Genomic DNA, 22,883 nt, shown 5'->3' on the forward strand with positions numbered 1-22,883 from the left:
CTTGGCTTGCTTCAGCAACTTCAGCCACAGTGTACTGGATCAATGATTCCCATTCTTAGAGATATAACCTGTCCTGCATTGTTTAGGGGACATAAGTGCACAGCTCAGGCCTGTGGATCATATTTAAGCATCAGAAAGGTGTTCAAGCTATACAACATCAAGAACCTAAATTAGCCAGTGTAGTTGTTTTGGAAAGAGATAAGCAACTCCAGGGACTGGTTCAGGGAAGCTGAACAAATGACCTTTAGTGAAAGAAATTTTGATTTTGTTTTGTTTTTTTAAACGAAAGAAAAGCTTTTCAAAGAGGCAGATGTGGCAGAATTTTCTAGAGATTTTTGGATGCAAAGGTCACCCTCAGATTGAGAGCGCTTCATTCTCATCTCACACTGCTCAAGATCCCAAGAGCTTCAAGACATAGCCTGCCAACTGATCTTTTATCAACTACAAAGTGATCCTTGATGTGGTAGGATCACATACATTCATGTGTCATCAATTAAATGCCTTAAAATTTAGGACTAAAATCTTAATCTCATATCAGAATCCAATCAGAAGAGGGATTAAAGATGACTTTTCTTATAACAGCCAGGAATCTGGGAAAGAGGACAGCCCTTTATTGGTTTGCTTGGATCCTGTGTATTTAGATCAGACATATATTTAGATACCTATTGCATATGCATTCAGGAGAGCACAAGAAACCAGCTGATGTAGATCCAACAATGGAAGTTATTGGAAATAATTTCTCTGTTGAAAATTTTTCTGTTGAAATCATTCATAAAGATGCCTTACTTAAAGGATAAGGATAAAGAGGATAAAAAACAAACTTTGGATACACGGTCTTGAAAGATTTGATCTTCTTGGAGAAACGGGGCACTTTGTTTTTGGGCTGTCACAGAAGGGCAGTGTTCAAGCAACCATTTTAAAGAAGCTCATTCTTCAGTATGATTTCATTCAACATTCTTGTGAATGTATTTTTTATTATGCAGTCAACTTGGACAATAATTTGTTGTAGTTGCTCAAAATTAGTACCTCCTTCTGCTGTCCACCAGAGAGATACTTACGGAAAATTCCCTAACATACCCTACAGGTTTGTATTCATCTTCAGTGTCATTGAAATTGATTCTCTGTATACTGTATGTTTATTAGTTATGTTTTAATATACAAGGATATGAAAAGATCAATGACTCTTTTCTTTTCCTGAATTAAAGTAACAGCTTGGAAGCAAAAATGTAAGTATAGTTTTATTAGAGAATTTATCTAAAATACAGTATTATATTCTTTTTTAAATTAGAGCATATATTATTTCAATGAAAAGATACCTTGTATTATTTCTATGGTATTAACAAATTTGAAAGATAGTATTTAATTTAGGACTTTCCTATTAAATAAACCCACACTTCCAGTAAGACATAACTGAGGTTGTTGATAGCATGGGTAAAAATGTAAAACAATCTTAAAATATTTACATGTCAGTTTCTTAAAATCTAAGAAATCTAATTCTCAATATCCACTTTGCTTTATTTATCTCAATTCACTTTTTTCCCTAAGTCATATCTATATTCTGTATTCCTGTGCTTTTGTCAAAGCTTCAAGTTAGTTATGTATACTATGCATGTGGATGAGGCTTCTTAAAATGGTTTATTCCACTGTCACCATATCCTCTCCCAAACAGCCATTACACCAGCATCAGTCAAGATAATAATCATCAAAACACACACACAGCCCCTTCTTCCCACCCCACTCCCCACAACCTCCCATGATAAGAACCCCTTTTCCCATTCAGCCAAGAGCCTTTCACATTTCACCAGCTGGCATTTCAGACGCAGAACAGAAGAAAATAATGGATCCAGGAGACCAGATGTTGTCAGGGCACACATGGCAAAGGTTTGAATTGTGCTTAGCAGAGCAGGCTCCTCACAAACACACTCAATTTCTAACACACTCAGCACTCAGGTTAGTGGAATGAAGCTCTAACTTCTCTGCTCTTCAGAGGCTGACATGGGCGCCAGTTGTCCACCATGGGGCATACAGGCTCGTTTTCAGCACTGAAGCAAAGGCCACGGATTTTGCACATCTGTGGAAGAAAGCACAAACATCCTCAGTTGCATCATCCTGTTTCAATGGGACTATTCGAATTATTCACCTGAAGCCAGAGCCAGAGATTCATCTTAAAGTTTTGCCAGTGCTAATGGGCTAGAGACTGTATCACCAGCCATATGATGCACCATCCACAGCAGACTTCATCCACATGTACTGTTTCGGCTCTTTGAAGGCTGGACTTCTTTGGGCACTTGGTATTTTAAAATAAAATTGACCTGATCCTTGGAAGCAAATTAAAACTGCCAAATTCATTCAAGAGATCTTGATTTTTCTAGTGCTTGTTCCTAAAGCAAAATTGGCGTTTACAGAGTATAACATAATAAAACCATCATGATGTCTAAGGGGGTAGATGCAAAGCTAATAAAAAATGACTGTGCCAAAATAATAACCTGCTTCAAATGTGATCTCACACAGCCAACTGAAACTGCTGACAGAAATAAGAAGGAAGGATGCAGGCTTCTGCAACAGTCAGGGTACAAGACAGGCTCCTTTTTCCAGGGAGCACGGCCACAGGCCAGCTCAGGAGAGGCCAAACCTTCATGAAATGACTGGAACAAAGTTCAGAGCTTGACCTCTTCCAACAACTGCTGTGTCAGTATAGCACATGATAATGGGCTTGCTACATCCTGCTGTACTATCCAGCTTTCAGCTACCTTTAGAAGAGCAATTCAACTTAAATCCAGTGGCAACACTCCGCTTTATGGCTTCTTGTTCTGATCAGTTTTCGAATGAAAAGGCAAGCTGCCACATGCACTGTTTTGATCTCAAATTCATCTTTAAAATGTTGACTGTAATAGGGAGGGGTGTTGGGGGGGAAACAGCTAGTGCCTTCTACTACTTGTAGGTAGGTGGTGAAAGCAGCTGTAGTAGGAAAAACAATCCTGCTTTGGTGAATATGCTTCTGCCCTATTATAAAATTATATTTGTGTACCTTGGATTATCAATAACAATATCAATACTATAAAATAAATAAATGGTATCAATTTAAAGGCTTTCTTAAAAGTTGCAGTTTATTAATGGCAATTATTGCTACAAATTATGATTATTTCCAGTAGTTCTTCCTCTTCATTTATTCTACCTTTTATTACATTATGTCCCAGAACAGATCAGTTGCATTTTTTTTATATCAGCTGAATAGTCCCCCTAGAATTGTGTTAATACCATTGCTATTGATAAAAGAGATTTAAGAGTTTGAAAGGTAAACTCAAAGCTGTCTAGGGTAAGTTTATATTTATAAGCTTTATATTCTATTTATAACTTCCAAGCACACAGATGCAGACTCAAGGATGGAATCTTGCCTCTACATAATTTCATTAATGGTTGAGAACAGAGCTAGGACTGAAAGTGATTTAGTCTGCAAGAGCTCTGTCCTACTAGGACAGTAGACTTTGCAAGCTGCAAATGGAAAGAGGAGGGTTTTTAGATAGCAGACAGACTTCTGGAATCTGTAAGGTTTCTCTCTTCCAACAACAGAATTTTGTTAGGGTTGTCACAATACTGTGTGGGATTTCCCAGTCTGTTCTTCTGGGCTGAATAGTCCTTGTACAACAAGTTCTGTGCATTCTGGAAATGCTGGAAGATGTGGTAGATCTACCAAACATCTACAAGTTGTGTGCTGCAGATGTAGAATAAATGCTCTTCAGTTGCTTGGTAAATCTAGTATTTTCAGGGTAAGTATATCCAGATAGGTGATTTGTGAATGTAGAGAAGAAAATCTGCTAGTGCTTAAAATACACGTTAGAATTACTGTATATGTGCAACACAAATGGTCTTTTCATGCATTCTGCAAATTTCCTGTATTTTTAATACATGGCAGCTCCAGCCAAGAAGTCGTGTATCTGGAAATCCTTATTAATTTTTTTTTAAATCCTCGTATTTTTCCTGGACAATAGTCCAAACAGAGGGCAGCCTTACATGTTACAGGAAACTCTGCTTCTACACACAGAAGCACAAGTCTTGCCAAAAGAAGATCATCACTTCAGATATATATTTTGGACATGTGACGCTAGATAATAGCCTATGTAGCTCTGCAGTAACATAAGCTGCCATTCCAGAGAAAGATCACCCTGAGGGCTAAGCCAAAGCAATCAATGTGTTTCCAACATAAATCTATTGGCACTAACTATTGAAGACCTACCTGCTCTGGACTGACAGTAATGGGCTCCTTCAGAACATGCCAGATCACACACTCATGCAGAGGAGGAGTGGTCAGTGAGCCAGGGTATGTCCAGTACTCTCTAGATGCAGGAAGCAATCCAGTAGGGTCAAAGTTTGTGAAGGAAGCTTGTTTCCCCTACAATAAAAAAGGGAGTTGAGTTAAGGTCCCAGCTGGCATACATACACTTAGCTTGTAGTAGCAGTCTCTTCTGAGAGGTTCTGTGCTTGAAGAGAAGAACAGGAAAATGGAGTTTGGCACACAGTGTTGGGCATCTCCTACAATACATCTGGGATTAAAGACTTTCAGCACATCATTTTTTATCTTACAGGGCTTTCAAGACCTTATTTTTTATTTTAAACCTTGAATTCACATCCTCTTCTCTTAGAGATATGACTTCCCTATGCAAACAATGCAATTGATTTCAGATGCTGTGTGCACTGATCACATAGGAAATATAGAAACTGGGAGATCTGTGAGAGTGTCCACTGAAATAAATGGCAACAGCCATTGACCTCAAAATGAAGCCTGATGACAAAGATGGCAGCACAGTCTCATTCTTTACCATTCCTATCTGCATTTCTCATAAGCATGGGCCTTTACTCACTTAGAGGGTACTTAATTTCTCAGTGAGTATTTTTAATTACTCATTACTCAACTCATTAAGATCACATATCATTGCACACAATATTTAAAATACAGAGAAGCGTTTTTTTTTTTTTCCCTAAAGGTTCCATATCCTCTTCAAACTTCTCATCTGGACTCTCTCAGTAAAATAGCCAAAAGAGAGGCATGTCCAGAAGGAAATTTATCCCATAGGTGCATTTTGCCTCTCTCTTGCCACTGACAAGAAAGGGTGCATAGAAGAGTTCATATCATCCTACTCTATAGGTTTAAAAGCAGCTGAAAGACAGATAAATGTAATCATAGAAATATAAAATGATCACAGTTTCTGAGTACTCCCTGTCCTCTACCATAACTTCATCTGAATTACTTTCACATTTAGGAGTACAATGGCATCAGAGCTGATGGCAGCAAGGTTTGTTTTACTCTCACAGATGTAACAGAATGGGAAGAAGTAAATTATCCATTTGCTGGAGAAGATGACACAACACAGTTGCAATTAGTGGCAATCAAAACAGACAATTTATTACCTTGGTTTGAATAGAGTTCAGAGCATCAACAACTTTCTGTATTTCAGGCTTAGCATTCCCTACCTGTAATATAAATCACATGAAAAGAAAGAAATCATTTACTCTCATAATATATTACAGTTCTTGAGGAAACATTTTACAGAACATTTTCACAGCACCCATTCCTTATGTAACAGGAGTACTATGGTAAAGGGACTGGAACTGATGCTTTAAAAACATGCCAGCTGACAGTCAGCACAAATGGGTCAGCCAAGGACAGTGTACAGAATAAAGTTATTTTCATTTACAGTATATGGATTTACTTTTGGACTTGAGCTGTTCTTTTTTCGTAGAAGTCACCCTCCTAACAAAACACAGTGAGGCCAAACAGTGAACAGTGCTACAGCACAGTCACCTTCTTCAGCTACCTATGAAGATAATTCAACCAAGACAAATACTTTGGATGTTTAATGATTACAGGAGAGGGAAATAGAGGTTTAGGCTTGTTGTACCTGCATATTCATACATATATAATCGTGTAGTCACGCACATCATCTTTTACTGGAAAAGTTATGGCAGTACCATTGTCATGGTGGAGGCAAGTATACTGGGCAGCCAACAGGGCTGCCACACTGATGGAAGGCAGTCATACGCCAATGGCAATAGGAAAATGTACAATTTTTGTATGTAGGGAAAGTCAAGAATTTGGAGGATCATCTAGCTTGCTCTAGATTTCTACAGGATAGCATAATGCTGCCTTATTCTACACTTTATGCTCTAAGGTCCCCCTGAAATGAGGGGGACTTGAGCATACTGGATTAATCCAAATAATACAAAAAAGGGTTTAACTAACCTTCATGAAAATGCCTACCACAGCCAAACCATCAGGATGCTTCACAGCTTCAGTAAATTTACCGTATTTTACGTTCCAGTGAACAATATGGAGCTAGGAGCAAGAAAACAAAAAGAACTATGAAGAATATATTCCATCCATAATATTTTACAAATGAGAATGCAGGGAAGTCGTTTATTAAACATTAACAGCAGACAGTGTTTTACTGCTGAGATTTAAAAAGTTTTGTGTACAGTTAAGAAATTTGTTGAATTATTCGTCTACTTTCAGGTTTCATTTATGCAAAGAGGTTTCTGTCATGCATTGTATTTTACTTCTCACTCTTATTCCCAGATGAGTTTAAAATGCAAACTGTGGGCTGTATCCTCCCGCTTTTAGTCTGGTGAAACTCCTGTTATCTTCAGTATGAGCATTTCCTGCACACAGCCTGCAGGATTTTTATATAGTATTTTAACGCTATATATCCTGGAGTTCTTGTCAATACTGAAAGACGTATTTGTCCAATGTCAGGGAAATAATGTCAGACATTAACATCAGCCTCTATAGATCTGACCTACAATCTAGAGCGCTTTTAGAAAACAGTCCTGTCCTTTCCGGAAAAACCTTTGAAAAGAGTATGAAATGAATCACCAGGTTGTGTTCCCTTTCTTTTTGGTTCCCCTGTTATTTCTAATTACAATGAAAGTTCACCTGCTCTTGCTGTTCCCTCTCTTTTTATATGAAAAGAATTTGTACTATCGTGAGTATTTTCAAATCAAGTTAAGCAAGTAATTATGGTACTGTGAGCAGACACAAGGTGATGGCAAGTTTCTTGGAAAAGATAAAAGATATCCTTATCTCATGAAAAAGCAGCAGAGCAGGTGAATTTGTAGGGCTATTTCTTCTATCTGTCAATGCAAATCACAGCTATGTTCAGTCAACGTGTGCATTTACTGCAAGGGTTAAAAAAGTCTGTCACTGCATCTAGTGCTAAATTTCTAAAGAGGTGACAGGGAAGGGTAGGATGCAATTCACTAAAGTCACTCCAATTTTGTACTAAGACTGTAAAGCAGTCTTAAGGAGTCTTAGGGATATCCAAAGTTATAAGGCTATTCAAAGAGGTCAGCCAAAGTGTCTTCACTTGGCTACTTGCCTTTTTCCTTCTTTGTCATCAAAAGATGAAAGGATCTACTGCAAAATATTTGTATTTTTTTATAAAGGTCTCTGATATCAAAAATTGAAGCCAGAAAAAAATGGGTGTGTAGGTACAAAGGTGCTGCAAGTCTATTTCTTCTTAATTTCCAGGAATTGGTGAGAAAGCAATGGAAAAACAGGGATAATTAGTGTGGGTTTTTGTGCTTCTGTAATTTCTTTGATATAATGTAACTGAAAAAAAAAATTACAAGGAGTCCTATATTTCTACTCTGTGCTCATGGAAAAGGTAGTTCCCGAGGCAGCATTTTACCAAAGTCTTCTATGGTACTTCCCCCATTCCCGTCCCTAGCATCTGGCTCCATTAATATTTCTAGGGCTGCTGCAACGATGCTGGAAGATTAAAAGAAATAAAATATTAACACCGTACAGAAGAGTGAAGGAGGTAAAGCATGTCCTACCTCTGCATCATACTTCACACCATCCACCACGTGCTCAGACCCTTGGCCCTCACAGGATCCCCAGTGAATGTGAAACTGCACCAACCTATAGACTCCATCCAGCGCTCCACCTTGCAGCACTGCAAAGCAAAGATCCTGCATTAGCATCTCCCACAGCCTTTGCTATCAAATCTCACTTCCAACTTAAATGCCCATCTCAAGTCTTCCAAGTGAATTACAGTTTATTTCTCTGCATGCTGCCATGCTGCTCCAGTTCATCTTCAATAGTACATTGCTGCGATAAGCAAAAATATATAACGGACATACGAAAATGTAAGTGCCTTTACAGTGGGCGTCTCATCAGCAATTTAACAGGCATGCTAATATTACAAGGTGACAAGGCTGTTAGGAAGAGCTGAAGATGTAACTTTTCTGTCACCAAATAAATAAGAAAAGCCAAGAAAAAGAACAGCCATTATGAGAGGCCTATATAGAGTTATTCTATGAAAGTACACTTGAAGATCAAGTCATCATTCACTTACTTATGTACTCTGTCCCCTCATTTTAGGCACTTTATCCATTTAGGCCTTAATCCTGCAAATCGTATAGTGAACTGGATTGAGTAAAAAGCTTTTGGCTCCAGATTAAACCCAAGCACCTGCTACCCATGGGTTCCCGTAAGGCAAAGTGCTAGGCACGGCGTTAGACATGAAGAGACATGAATTTAAAATCTCTTGTCATACCCTTTACTCCTCAAGAATGAATGGTTCAAAAAATAGTGGTGAGTGGTAACATCTACAGAGACAGATTTTTGAAAACAATTTGCCGGTTTGCTTTGGAAAAGGGGCACTTACTTAGGCTCTCTGCTATTTGACATTATTCCTGCTATGTGACTGATGTAACTGGAGTGCCCAACCACACTTTCAATTACTCAAGAGTGAGCTCCCTTGAGCTCCCTTATTCCACTTCCTAGTTTTAACCTTGTGCTTAAACTGAGAGCAATTAGACCATTATGATATGCAGGATCAAGACCTAATACTGCAAAATGCTCAGGGCACAGACAATGTCTTCTCCAGTGCAGCATAAAGCACAGAAAAATGACAAATAATCATGTTAAAACAAGCTCTTTATCCAAATTATTAGAGCAAGGTTTCACACTGGGTTTTTTTGTTTGTATGTTTTGGTTGAGCATGTCAAATTCATAATTAAATCTTTGTTTAGGGTGTTAATATTTGAAAAATAAAGATATTTTTAACACGTAATTTGAAGTGTTACACATTTTAGAGACCAATCTCTCCCTCTCTCTCTCCCCCCATATATATAAATATATATATGTATATATATATGTATGTATGTATGTATTAAAGTGACAGAAGAGTATTGACAACAGATATTACATGTAAGTGTGTTCAGGGTATATGCCATAAACAAAACATTTCTGTGGAGTAAAGATGCTTTCCTCCCAGTCTGCAAATACTGTAGACACGTAACTATCACAGTACATGCATGTGTGAAAATGTAAATCAAGTGCAGATAGGAAAAGCTCACTATTTGTGCAGGTTTGAATAACTCTGATTATTTGCAAGCATGTACAACAATAGCCATAGATACTTGGCAATGGAAGGAACTCAAAGTGGCCAGAAGGATTTGGCTAAAACATTGAAATATAAGAAAATTTAATGCAAGATATATAAAACACATTAGTTTTCCACCGTTGTGCCTTATACATGCAAAATTTGGGTTTGGCGGACAAATTTAGCATTTGCCTGTGTTTCCTTCTTTGGCAAATAGAATTAGAGGTCTCCCAACATGCATTTCTCTTTGAAAAATATGAATATATGCTATACTATAGTCTTTGCAATTGCAGATACCGTAGCCAACATGGAACAGACCAAGACTTAACCTACCTATTGCCAAGCTATATAATGTCAAGAAGAATGGTTGTTTAAAGTAATTAGATAGGCACTTGTTTTATTGTATTTTCTTATTTCTATATGTACAATATGCCCAAGAAGCATAGCTGTTTCAAGCACAGCACTACAAATGAGAATAATTCTTTTTTTATATATAATGGCTACTGCAAATGTGTATTGGTTTCTTTTTAAAATGAAATAATTGGTTGCTGTATCTTTACAGGTGCAAAATAGTCTACACAATATCATGTTTCATTTTAAAATGATGCCATTGAGTTTTAATGTTACACTTTCCGTTCCTTTGGCTAATGGACTAGCTGTTTGTTGCAGATATAAAAGGATTGAGGTTTTACCATCCCTGAACCTCAGAAGGCACTAGCGTAGCACATGTTAATCTGCCATTATTAATCAATGGAAAGCATGCTGAAAAGCAGAACCATGCAATCTTCTTAAATACATTTGCAGTGCTATTTCTACACAAAGTTTGCTATACTTTTATAAAATTTAAAAAACGCACAAAAGTCTCTTTGCAGTTTTTGCTTACTTTTCTCATTCTGTGGTTCTCAAATCCAGCACTATTTTATTTTGACTCACAGCAGAGCATTCAAAGAAAGTAATAATTAGATTAGTGTGAATGAATATAAATTCAGCAGGCTTAATTACACAATAGCCCTTCTTGTGCTAGCTGACATTGAGTAGTTATTATTTTTTTGTTAATATTTCTCAGCTGTTTCAAAGAAGTAAAGGTTAAAATTAAACTTAAAAGGCAAAGCAGAAATGTTGGAGCCTCAGTTTTCCCAGAGGAAGTTCCTTTAACCATGAATAAAGGCTATGAGCTTTTGGAAAGTAACAAGACCTTGAGAATCAGAGCAACATTTGCAATGGGAACCTCCTTGTCCCTGCCCGTGTCACTCACACATCCATTCAGCCTCCATTAAAGACAGAAGTCCAGCCTTTCCATCCCGTTTTGGAGGGATGAGGAAATTCTGATCCTTATTTGAGCACCTCAGAATTAGCTCCCTTCCTTTTGGAACTAGGATTACTAAAAAACACCCTGGAAATGAGCTGGTAGCTGTGCTCCCTCTTCTTACACAGCACCGTTGCAGAAAGCCTCCTGAGACAGCCAGGCAGTTTTGGGCGAGGGCACCTCCTCCCCGTCACACAGGAGCCGGCAGCCCCCCGGCACCACGGCGCGAACCGTCTACTGCAGCTAACTGCGTGCAGAGCAAAGACAGCACCAGCCAACGTGAAAAACACGTTCTTTCCTTACGAGTCTTCCTTTTCAACAGAATCCTCTTTTTCAACAAAAATCTACATCAGTAACCTAGTCTTCATAGGGATGTAACAGTCCAAGCAGTGACAGTTTGAAAGTGTAACTTTCCTTCTATTTGACAGTTCCGTGTAATATTACAATGGGATAAATTTGGGCCTAATTTGCTTACATTTAAAGATAGTCACTGGGTTTTCAGCTTACTGCCATTTACTGAAGTAATTACATTACTAACATCCAGCAATTACACTGCACTGTTATGATCCCAAAACATTTTCTAAATTAGGTGAACATCAGTATTAGCAGAGCTAATTTGGAAAGGCAAATGATCGCATGAACTGTTCCATTAACATCTGTGGGGTTTCTTGGATAAAGAAGGTGAACTATATTTGTTTCCATTTACACTTTCTTAGCATATTTGGCAATGGATAGAAATCAAAACAGCATTTTGTTGCATCTCGGACAGCTGTTTACTAAGGCACATCACTTCACTGTTCTATTAAAAGGCAAGTCACTGGGCAGTTACCTTTCCCTTGCAGAACAGAAACAGCTTTGAAAAATATACTGTCGATCATTTTGTATTATTTTTAGGCAGCAGCAGCATCTGCATGTGTGGAGTTTTGCAGGAATACTGTGGAATTACTGTTATTATAGTTACCTCCTATGTATGTTGGATGTTCTCTCTATATAGAGCAGGGGACTAATGTATTCATCAAGGCAATAAACTTCTCAAAGGAGTGAACCAAATGGATAAACTACAAGACTGTTTCATGAGTTAGAATGAATTACGCCCTGTAATAAAAACTAGTGTGATAAGAAAAATGCTAAAATTTGTCATTCTGAGAATAAACAGAATGAGAAAATGTTCTTCAAATGGAAATCATTGACAACAGAGCTCCTTCTAATAGGTGAAACAAGGCATCGACTACAGCGTGACAAATGTCTGCAGTTCAGAACTTATGAAATTTAGTTGAAGTTCAGTTACCTCTAAACAAAACCCTAACAGCAGAACAATTCTGTTGTCCACTGTTGAGGACAGTCCTTTTGCACACACTCTGCTTATTCATGTATATGCACAGTACATACACTAGTGTTAATGCTGTGCAGACATCTACACGACAGAAAAAAGATTTTGAGGAGAGAAAGTAAATAAGCATTACTTGAAAAAAAATGTTAAGCATCATGCACTATTAATGGCACAAGAAGGGCTCTTATGAGTATGCTCAGGGATTAGCCTTGTGTTCTTATGCAAGGATGGGCTTCCCCATCTGACAGACTGGAGAGTTCAGTCAGGGTGAGCTGTCATTTCTGTGAAGCATAGAGTACAGAACATCAGGTTTTGGGAAATGTTTCCTTCCTTATGTTATCTCTTTCAAACATTCCTCTGAGGACACTATATCATGATAAACAGGAGAGTAAGATAGGACCTAAGAGTCTGACTGTAGGGATCATACTTGTAGAAAACGTCCATAATGTGTTTCACAAAGTGGAAAACTATGTAATTGGTATCTCTTAAGGGGAGGGGAGAAAAAAAAAAAAAAGCCTACTCTGACCTTGCTAGAGGGTTAGCCTGATAAATCACCAAGGATGTTCCAGAGAGATAGGCCAGAATGAAATATCTGTCAAACGTAACAGCCCGCATACGTGTGCTTTGGCAGCTGGTCCGTGATTCTGGCTCTCTCCACTTGAACTATTTGATACAGACTGGGTATCAGTCAGAGACTGACTTGCTTATGGACAAGAAGTTATTTAGGTTCTTGACCTTCCTTCTCAATCCTTCCCACGATATGTAAAAGTCCTTTGTACCCTGTGATTCACATAAGTATACATGTGAGAATGTTTGTGGCAAATCTGAGTGTAAATGTGTGTTTGTAGGCATCTAAATGTTTGTGAATATGTACCTGTATGAATGTAAGCATCCACTGACCACTTACAGTGCATTAAGGAATAATGGCAAGTGAAGTTGCTTTTTGTATATTAAGAGCAGGCAGAGTGCATTTTACTCAAACTATTTACAAATACAGCTTATGAATATTAAACAAACATGAAAAATACATCAAGTTATAAACAATTTGTTCACATAACGATGTAGATTGGGAAGTATTGCTTCTAAAACAGAAAGGGAACTATTCAGTATTCATTTAAATCAACTACTCCCTGATACCAGTGCAATTTTATTCTCATGTAGTCTCTTAATGGGAGACTGTGGGTTATAAGGTCCTGTAGGACTCCCTGATAAGCCTTCAATCCTAACACATTTCACCCTGTATGAGACACCAATGACTTGGTAAATACCAAGCTGGAAGCATTAAGATTCTTTTAATCGTAACAATATGTCATTGGCTTCACTCTTGGTGGTGTAAACCATGATCTTAATTGCAGCAACTGCTCACAGCATCGGAAATTGTAGTGGACATGGTGCTCAGATTGCTCTGAGATCTAACAGAAGATGTACAAACTCAAGGAAGGTAAGAGGTGTGTAGCTTTAAGTATACACAAGTCCCTCATGCTTGTAAGTAAACGAACAAACATCTCTGTTGAGGAAAAAATGTCAATAGAGTAGCCACAGTGATGCCTGGCACATAACTTCATTACATTTTAAAAATAAACTTTTCCTTAACTTAAATGGCCCTTAGCTGACAACTGTTGACTAGTTTCTCCTAGTTTTGTACTAAGTATCTCTAGAATAAGAACTTGAATGAAGGAGTAGAGGTCACTATCACCATGTTTTCTGTATGCACAATCCAAGTCAAATATCTGCTTGGAAGCAGTATGTTGTGAAAAAAAGAAAGAGAAAAGTTGCTGCTGAAAGTGAAGGTGGTTTCCTTTGTAAGGAAAAAGCTATGTAAAGAAATGAAGGCCTGAATCATGTTGGACTAATCTCAAGCTCTGTCGTCTTCCTTCTCAGTTCCTTGAAGCGTTAAACTCAAGTCCTCTGCTCACTTAGGCTTTGCAGCTTCTAGCGGTATCAGTTCCACAAAGAAATTACTGAACATGATCACACACCTTCTGGGACCTCTGACTTTCTAGTCAATCAGTTGATCGCAAAACAAGCAATGCTACTGCACCAACTGTTGGATAACCAATATAACAAAATATATTGCTCTGTTTACAGTGAATCATACTTAAAGAAAGATGTTTGCATAGTGCCTTTCCATTAATATTTACCAATGCAGAAAGAATCAGGTGAAAAAATATTTGATTACAATTGTTTAAAGTCTCCTAACTGGTGCTAGTGCCAAGATCAATCCAGTATTTTGATTACCCAATGTCTACTTATAATTTTAATGTTCCACTAATGTCAGATTTACTTTAGACTCTATCCTGGATTTCAACACTATCTCTAGCTCAGCAGCCATGGAAGAAAAGGATACAATTAAGAGACTCAGCCACAAGGAGGAATTACTAGTATATTTATTTAGTAATGGCTTCAGAGGTTTACGTTATAAATTACAATTCACTCCCGTTAGCCTACAGCTAAAATATGATATTTTAATATTCTCATTTTAAATGAATTGCTGATTTACTTTTTATAAGCCCAGTAAATATATGATCAGAAAACACACAATACAGTGCTTACTGCTGTGAGCATTTCCCAGTTGAATTTTAGGCCCCATTTAGGCTGTCCTGAGCTAAGTCACTTCCTATAGTTTTTCAGCTCTGATAAGTTGCTGTTTACTTCTACCTTTTAAACTGAGTGAAAGTATAAATATTTCCTTGTGGCAGACTTTAACATAAGATGTCTAACATGACTAAGTAGTTACCCTTAATGAGATACAAATCTCGTATTTATTATAAAGTTCCTATAATAAGGTGCATTTATTATATAATTCAATGGTTATTTCTGAATGTACCATTTGCTTCACTTATTTGTGGAAGAGTCAGGCCCCAGGACACAAGAATGGATAAACTTGAATTTGTAGTTTTATTCCAAATGACACTTCTATCGTATAGATTTTTTGTCCTTTTTTAAGGACAAAAGATGGATATTTTAAATATTAATGTCTATAAATATTTAGATTTTCACTATTATTAAAAGACATTGGACATGAGAATTTAACAAGGAATCACAAGAGATAAAGTAGATGCAGAGAAATTAATAATAATTCACTTTCTACAAATAGGTCTAAGAAAGCATTCCAAAAAAAAAAAAAAAAAGGAAAAAAAAACTAGAAGATTGCTGTTTACCTAGGAGGAAATCATGGAATTTCAACAAATAAAAGGTCATGAAAAATTTATTAGTGTTTCTTTCCTTACATCATTGCTACCATATAGCAGCTGTGGAATACAAAGAAAACACACTTCAGGAATTGACTTAGCCTCTGAGGTATATTCTGACATATAAGAGCTGTCACATAACCCATGAAATTCAAAGATCATACTATGAGAACAAGATTTGGGAGTCACTGCTGGGAAGAGGGGTTTTAAGGGTTACACTCAGTATTTTGTAACTTTTAAGTAGATCTAAAAAATTAACAAGAATGAAAAACAAAGTTAGGTTCTAAAGCTATCATAAAGATTTTCATATCCTTTCACTTTTGAAGCAACATTGTAAGACAAAATCGTATAGGTTATAGGACATAGCTAGGATAATTATAACTTGAAGTGACATTTATGTTTATAAAGCTCCACCTTGCCTATAAAGTTCCACCTATTAGTATAGAAATATTTTAAAAGGACAGAGAAGAAGATATTTTCTTCTGTGAAAATACATTAGTCATAAATCTTTATGTTCAAAAAGTTCATTTTTATTTTACAATTTTATTTTACAACAATGCTAAAGAATGTAGAATAAAGAATATAGATATTATTTTAAGAATTTTTTTTTTCTCTTAGATTTTTAGTTTTTCACTGATACAAGCAGAAGTTAAAGGCCACATATTCCTGTGTGCATACACATCATATAGCAAATATATACTCCTTAATTTGGGATGGGAAATATTTTATCTCAAAATTTTGAATATTCTGATATCTACTTATTGTTATTTTTGATCAATGGTATTCACATTATTTTCTGAATCAAACTTCAGAGAGTTTTATCCAATTACATTTTAGCTTTTATACTTCTTTTACTATACTATTACAACCTGTAATTTTTATTATAAGAACTCATTTTATAAAACGCTAAGAGCAGGAGTCTTCAAACAGACATTAATACTCAAAACTGTAGCCCAGTTGACTTCAGTGTCATCACATATGTGCCTGAAGATTTTTAATGAATGGATCTACTGCTTTGTGTAGAATTACTCATGTGTTCAAGATTATTCACGAACAATGATCTCATTACTTCATTTTGTGCCTCCTGCCACAGATAATTCATTTCTGTTTATGGGACAGCTCACAGGAGCAAGTACTGTGCTTGCCTGTGGGAAGTATTTACAGGATTTTGTTTGATTGTTTTCTGTAAAACATAATAGAATATCACATAAATTCATATAGTTTCTCCCTATGACTGTTACATGCTATCTAACCATAATTTGGCAGATACATTATACTGTAGTACCACAGTTCTGTAAAAAATAAGTGAATCAAGCACAGTCAAGTCAAGGACAGCTTTATTTCATGCAGTGAAAGTAGGTTACCTAGTTAAATGCAGACAAATGAAGCCATTAAGTGTGCTGCCAGGTAGATTTTATGCACTGTGATTTTCAATAGGAAGTAACACACTGAAGAATCTATCCTTAGGATTCAGAGATCGCTAATGCTTTTTTTTTTTTCATTTAATATTAATCTGCCCCCGATGCACCAACAGAGCTACTGTGAGCACTTCTACTTGCATCGCCTATCCTCCCACTCTGAGAGCTGTGTCTCTGCGTAGCTGTCAGAGGATCCCTGTCACAGATGTTCTAGTTCTGCATTGACTTTTCTCATAAGGAGCATTCTTCCTATAGACATTTCTTTAGATTATTGTATGTTCCTGCAGGTTTTTTTCCTCCAAAGTTACGAGATACCTCTTTCCAAACATATGCATGCATCAGGTTGGTCCTAATTTTCATCTGTGCTGAATACCTTTGCTCCCATGAGAACAGAAATTGTACATAACACCATCAGAAATCAAGACCAAGGATCAGAGCCTGCAATAGTTTTGTTAATAATGTAAGGAGCTGAAACAGTTTCCTTTGGGTTCAATGACAGCTGACTCGCATACATCTGGTGAAAACAAATCCATTTCTTTTATACTTTGAATCATTTACCTTATTCCTCATGCCATTGTCAAAATTCACATGCTTTAATTTCATCTCCTCAGTGCTTCAGAAAAATAAGCACTATGAAATCAGAATACCTTTTTCCTTTTTTTCCAACTATACAGCTATTTATGTGGATGCTTTGTATAAATTGTATATACAGATCTATGCACATCTATACAACTGTGAACCACTTAGCTGACCATTTAAAATTGTTCAGTATAAAGGTCATTAGTAAAAAACAACATCAAATTCTTACTGTGATGCTGAATACGCTGCTGTTACAATTATATTGCTTGTATTTTCAAAACGAATAAGATTTTTGTAGAAGAAGATTTTGTTTGGTTAATTTGTTTTCAGCACCATTCCCTAAATGACATTGCCAAGAAAAGCTCAGGAAAAATAGGGCACTTGCTCAAGCAAGTTAAATCAGGCAGTGTCTAGAGAAAGCAGCGACTGTGTCTACAATGCAATTGTTCTTGCTTTCTAAATTAAAAATAGAGGCACATTTATTGTAGCAGGGTGATGATTTTTGCAAATTTAGGCAGCTGAGAAACTACAGTTAAAGACTGAGCCTATAAAACCTTTACTCTGACTGGCCCTGACGCACATCATTTGTCCCATCTCTGCAATCGTTCCTCTCAGTAATGATTATTAAGAGATTTGCAGGATTTGGTACTTAATTTGATTGTAGTTTACAATCAATAGTAAGATACTGTAGAATGGATGTCTATTAGCAAACTTGGTAGGAATGTGTCAGATATAGTCCTATCTTTATTGAGAAAGCTCAGAGTCAAAAAATGTCAGGGATTATGCTTCTTTAAATTACCTAAGAGCAAAGCAGTATTTTCCAATCATTCTTCTGTTCCTGTACTAAAGTTGAAAGCATGTCACATTTTGAGCCTTACGGGCATCAGAAATATGAAATAATTTTTGATAACCAAAGAAACTATCTCTGAACTATATCCATTCCAAATTAAGTTTAATCTTTTGCTGTTCTAAGGCCAATTCCTATAATGTATTTTGTCTCTTTTTTTTAACCATTTGGCATATAGCTTATAGAGAGTTACAATATTTTACAATGCCTAAAGTCATTCTTGTCAAATTATGTTACTTTTTTTATCTCGCACATCTGAGTCCTGATCCAAATCCCTTTGATTTAAACCAAAAGATACCAATTCGCTTCTCTGGCATTTAGAGCTGGATAGCTCAAAATTGCCCAGATAGGCTCAGTCTTCTTCTAAGAGGAGCTCAGTTTTCTGAGCAGGAGCAGCGTGTGATGCTGATTCCCGAAGGGTTGAATCCTATCTGACCTTACTGAAGCCAAAACACTAGTCTTCAAAGAAGTCCAAAAGCTTCACTAAATATTTTGTAGGGTATATTAGTAGTAGCATTAGTACACTAGTATCATTTTTCCCAATCCCTACCCTGCAAAGTCAAATCTAGCATCAAAGGGAAGACACGAAGATGAGGTCTCACCTGACTTGTCAGAAGAATCATCAAACTCCACGTTGAATGAGTGCCCATTGTTGACAATGCTTCTAGCTGTGGAGGCATCGTAACTGAAGCTGAGAGGCTTCAGAGAGGGGTCGTACTTGGCAGACTTGGTCTTAATTTCAATGGGGGACTGGCGTTCTCCATGGGCAATGGGGAAGTTCTCGTGCCAATGCGCAGGTCCTGCAAGGCAGTATAAAGCAGCTCAGCAGGAAAAGACATAAAGCTCAGGAGATATAAATGTTAGCCCTTGCCCCAGAAACCTTAACGCTTTAAATGCATGAATGAAGATTTAACATTAGCATCAATGTTTAATAATGCACTACCAGTATGGGCTCTCAGAGCTGGCAGCGCAGCCAGCTGAAATCCCATTCAGGGGCTAAGGCTCTGAGCATTAGGGGTTCAGGCTGATGTATTGCCGGGAGGGGGGGGTATCTATCCTTCTAGAGTCCATCCCATCCTGCCGAAGTGGAGCCCTTTCCTCCCCTCTTCCTTGTGTTGTTACAGAAGGAATGACACGAGGAAACGAGAAGATGCTTCAGGCAGATTGCGAGGCGCGCTTGGCTCGGTGCTCAAACACAGGTGGCATCTCAAGGTTAAAAAAAAAAAAGCCACAGAGCCAATTCTCAGCCAGGGAAAAGGCGGTGCGCGGCGCCGCATGCCCCCGCGCCGAGCGGGCACGGCGCCGGCGCCGGCTCCGCGGGGACGTGCCGGCAGGTGTCCCGGGTCGCGCCGCGCCGCCGCGGAGCCCGGGCTGCCGCGACCCGGGGGCCGTGAGCCCGCGGGCGCCGCTGCGGCACTCACCGTTGTGGCTGTCATAGCCCCAGTGATGGGACATGGTGCCTCTGCCCGGCGGCGGCACTGCGCGCTCGGGAGTCTCTGGCTGGCTGCCGCAGCGCCGTGGCCGCGGCGGGCTCTCAGGGGCTTTTATAGGCTCCCGCCAACTCCATGCCCGTCTCCGCGGCCGGAGGAAAGGGGTGGGAGCGCGGCCGCGGGAGGAGGGAGACTCCGCTCGGGGGCGGGGAGAGCGGCCCCCTTATAATGCGCGATCCTCGGGGCGCCAGCGCTCCTCCGCGGCCGCGGAGCCGCGGAGCGGCGGGCAGGAGGCCCAGAGCGGCGGCGGCGGCGGTCCCCGCATTGCGCCCCGCGGCACCGCTGGCACCTGCGGCGCGCCCCGTTGTTACGCGGCGCCCCGCGTAGCGCCGTGACCTTGCGGACGAGGCGGGCGGGCGCGGGGAGAGCGCGGTGCCGCGGCCCGGAGCCGGTGTCTGGCGGCGGACGGTGCGAGCGTGCACGCGTGTGTGTGCACGCGTGTGCGCAGGGTGCGCGCAGGGGTGCGGGTGCGCGCAGGCGGTGCCGGCGCGGTCTCCTGCTGCTCCCTGCCGGGCGGTGCGCGGCAGCACCCGCACCGGGGCGGCGGCGGCGGCGGAGGGGGGCGCCCGCTGACCCTGCCGGGCCACCAGTTTTTGAGAGGTGCCGGCTTTCGAAAGGGATTAACGAGGATTTGGGGGCGGGATCAACTCGCTGCGCGGAGGGGATCTACGGTCACGTTTAAGAGGAAAGAGGACATTATTACTACTTCCTCCTGTATTTTTCTAATCATGCTCGGAGAAGGAAGCAGCTCGAGCTATGCTTATATTCACTTTTTTACATTTAGGAAATACATACATTGACAGTAGTTAAAATACCGCCCTAAGAATGGACTTGTGAGAATAGAATTGAGCAATGCATATTTTAAATGTTTTTATATTGCTCAACACTCTGGAGTTTTACTGCAGGACAGGAAGGATCAGACCTTGACAAGCCTTTAACAAATGACTACATTTAGACATATCCAAATTTCATTGTTCCTGCAGTGAGTCTGTCTGTACACGTGAAACAACTCATACACAAGTGGTTTGCAGGAAACCTTTACCATCCTTCATGAATGTTCTTCTGTGTTCTCTTGCTCTGGGCACTTTTTTAGGGCAATGACTTTTTTAGGGTAAATGTAGCATTATTTTATCTCATCGTCTTGTTGAGACAGTTTGTCCAAACATGATTCTAATTTTATTATTTTCTACAAGAATAAATTACATGAGTCCAAATTCTGTTGTCTGTGAAGTCATTGTAAATCTAGAATAACAACATCAGAATGACTCCATCATTCACATTGAGTATGGTAAAATGTGTGTCATCTGTTTTTATTTGTTAAGACGGAAAAAAGTCTATTCATACAATGTGGTTACTATTGCTAATAGCAAAAGAAACCCTCTGGGAAATTGCTTATAAAAATTGAAGGCATTTCTCAGACTTCTTCAAGTATAAGTAGAAAATATTTAAAGCTTATTACTGATTAACACAGTGTGTGTCCGCTCACATTTACATGCTTCTATTGAAACTGATTTAACAACCATGAAATGGAAATGTGAAAGCAAAATCATACACAGAAGTTATTTAGAAGTAGCTGTTGTAAGTGATACAGAACAGTAACTGGAAACATGTTAGAAAGTCATTAGGAATTTCTTGTTTGCTCATTACAGACCCTTTTTGGCAATCACTTTGTACCTTCTGATTGTGCTTTCCAAGTGTATTGACAATCTCTCATAAACACAAGCATATAGAAATCCATAGTTAAGCATCCTTGAGGAATAAAGCAGAAAGTATTCATTTATGTTGTCATTGCCTGTGAAAGGAAGGAGTTCTGTACATCTCAGAAGGCTTCCTTCCATTTAATCCTGCTATAAAAAAATCAATTGCGCCCAATTCCTCTGTACTCTCATACGTCAAGTTTCCACTGACGTCAAAGGGAGCACCACATAAAGAACAAGTACAAGATTAAACACGACACAATGTTTGGCATAGTAGGTTTCCTCAAAGCTCCACTTAGGGTTCTTAGCAGGGAAATGAAGTCAGTCAGCAGCAGCACCAAGGGACTAGGATTTTAATTATCTGATTCTTCCTTTTATCACATTACTCCTGTCACTGTGCCTACAGTACCTGCATAAGCACACACACAGACATACAACCACAAATAGGAGGTCCACAGTTCTTAAACATCTGTTTTCTTGGATCTTTCAACACAGCTAGCACTTGCAGGGTTGAACCCATGCCAAGAAGCTGCTATTGACAGCCTGGTATTGATTTGGGCTGGTAGATCCCATCCACTTCTTCTGTTTCCTGCCTGCATCAAATTCAGATTACAATCATCAGTGAATATGGCTTCATGGTATAATGTAATGCCTTGAAGAAAACCATAGGCTAGCTTTGAGTGAAGAAGCTGGATATTGGAAATATGTAATCAAAATAATACTGCACACTGCCGAGGCTATTTGGTCCCCAAAAGCAAGGTATACTAGCAACAGTGAAAAGCATAATATACATACAGTACCTGGAAAAGCTCCAACATCTCACAGACAGTTACACCATGCTACATAAACCTGCTCCCCGCTCCACTACAGTTCTGCTGAAATCAGTGGAGTGACACATACGGGTAAGGCCTGCTTTCCTTACACATGCAGAATGTGTAGGAGTAGTTCCTAAAGCAAATGTTCACAGATCCTATGGCAATAGAGGCATTATAAATACTTCTCAGCCAATACAAATACAAGGAACAGATTAGATAGTTAATGTAGCCATATGATTACTCACGACTCTGACATTAACATATTGGGTAGAAAAGACGTCAGTACAATCTTGTCTCCCATTTCTGTCATTACTGGTACCACTGTCAACAATTGTTGAGTATATCTGTTCTTCTGATTAACGCATTCCCCACATATTCCAGGGAAGGTTTTCAGAAACCAAAAAAAAAAAAAAAAAATTTCTTCAGCTCTCCTCTGTTTCTTTTGTTTGAATATACCTAAATATGGCAGACAAATAAGTGTTTCTAGATTTGATGGTACTTTTGAATCATATTACTAAACACAAATACAATTTGAAAAAAGATAATCAGTAATTTCAGTAAGTGCAAACTGTTCACTCAGGTATTTCTATACAGTTTTTGATATTCATTCCTGCCCAAAGGACAGTGCATATATATATATATATCACCCATTTGAATCCTGCTTTGAAAGCTTATGTGTCACAGCACACTGTTGACTCTGTGCACAGGAAGAAACACATCCTGTTTGCCTATGGTTTATGATGTTTCCTCAAAATTATTATTACTATTATTATTATTATTAAAGCATCACAAATGTCAACACAGAAGGAAAAATGGCACATATCCTT

The 22,883-nt window shown here is 38.7% G+C and overlaps 1 protein-coding gene across 1 annotated transcript; it reads right to left on the reverse strand.

Annotated features, from left to right (window-relative positions):
• Nucleotides 1-939: 939 nt before the first annotated feature.
• Nucleotides 940-19,650, reverse strand: CA2 (carbonic anhydrase 2). Its single transcript, XM_062570544.1, has 7 exons — nt 19,476-19,650; nt 18,657-18,854; nt 7,831-7,949; nt 6,239-6,331; nt 5,407-5,469; nt 4,235-4,390; nt 940-2,071 (listed from the first exon to the last, which is right to left on the reverse strand). The coding sequence occupies exons 1-7, from the start codon at nt 19,507-19,509 to the stop codon at nt 1,952-1,954; spliced, it is 783 nt and encodes a 260-aa protein (XP_062426528.1). The 5' UTR covers nt 19,510-19,650; the 3' UTR covers nt 940-1,951.
• Nucleotides 19,651-22,883: the final 3,233 nt, after the last annotated feature.

This window comes from Rhea pennata, chromosome 2 (genome assembly GCF_028389875.1).
Source record: "Rhea pennata isolate bPtePen1 chromosome 2, bPtePen1.pri, whole genome shotgun sequence".
Lineage (NCBI taxonomy): Eukaryota > Metazoa > Chordata > Aves > Rheiformes > Rheidae > Rhea > Rhea pennata.

Bases quoted from the DNA above. Each gene is read 5' to 3' on its own strand.
- CA2 (XM_062570544.1), bottom strand. From the start codon at position 19,509: ATGTCCCATCACTGGGGCTATGACAGCCACAACG. The intron at 6,332-7,830 runs GTAGGACATGCT...TCTTGCTCCTAG, and splicing joins GTGTGAAGTATGATGCAGAG to CTCCATATTGTTCACTGGAA. The intron at 4,391-5,406 runs GTAATAAATTGT...TTTTTATTGTAG, and splicing joins TGAACTCTATTCAAACCAAG to GGGAAACAAGCTTCCTTCAC.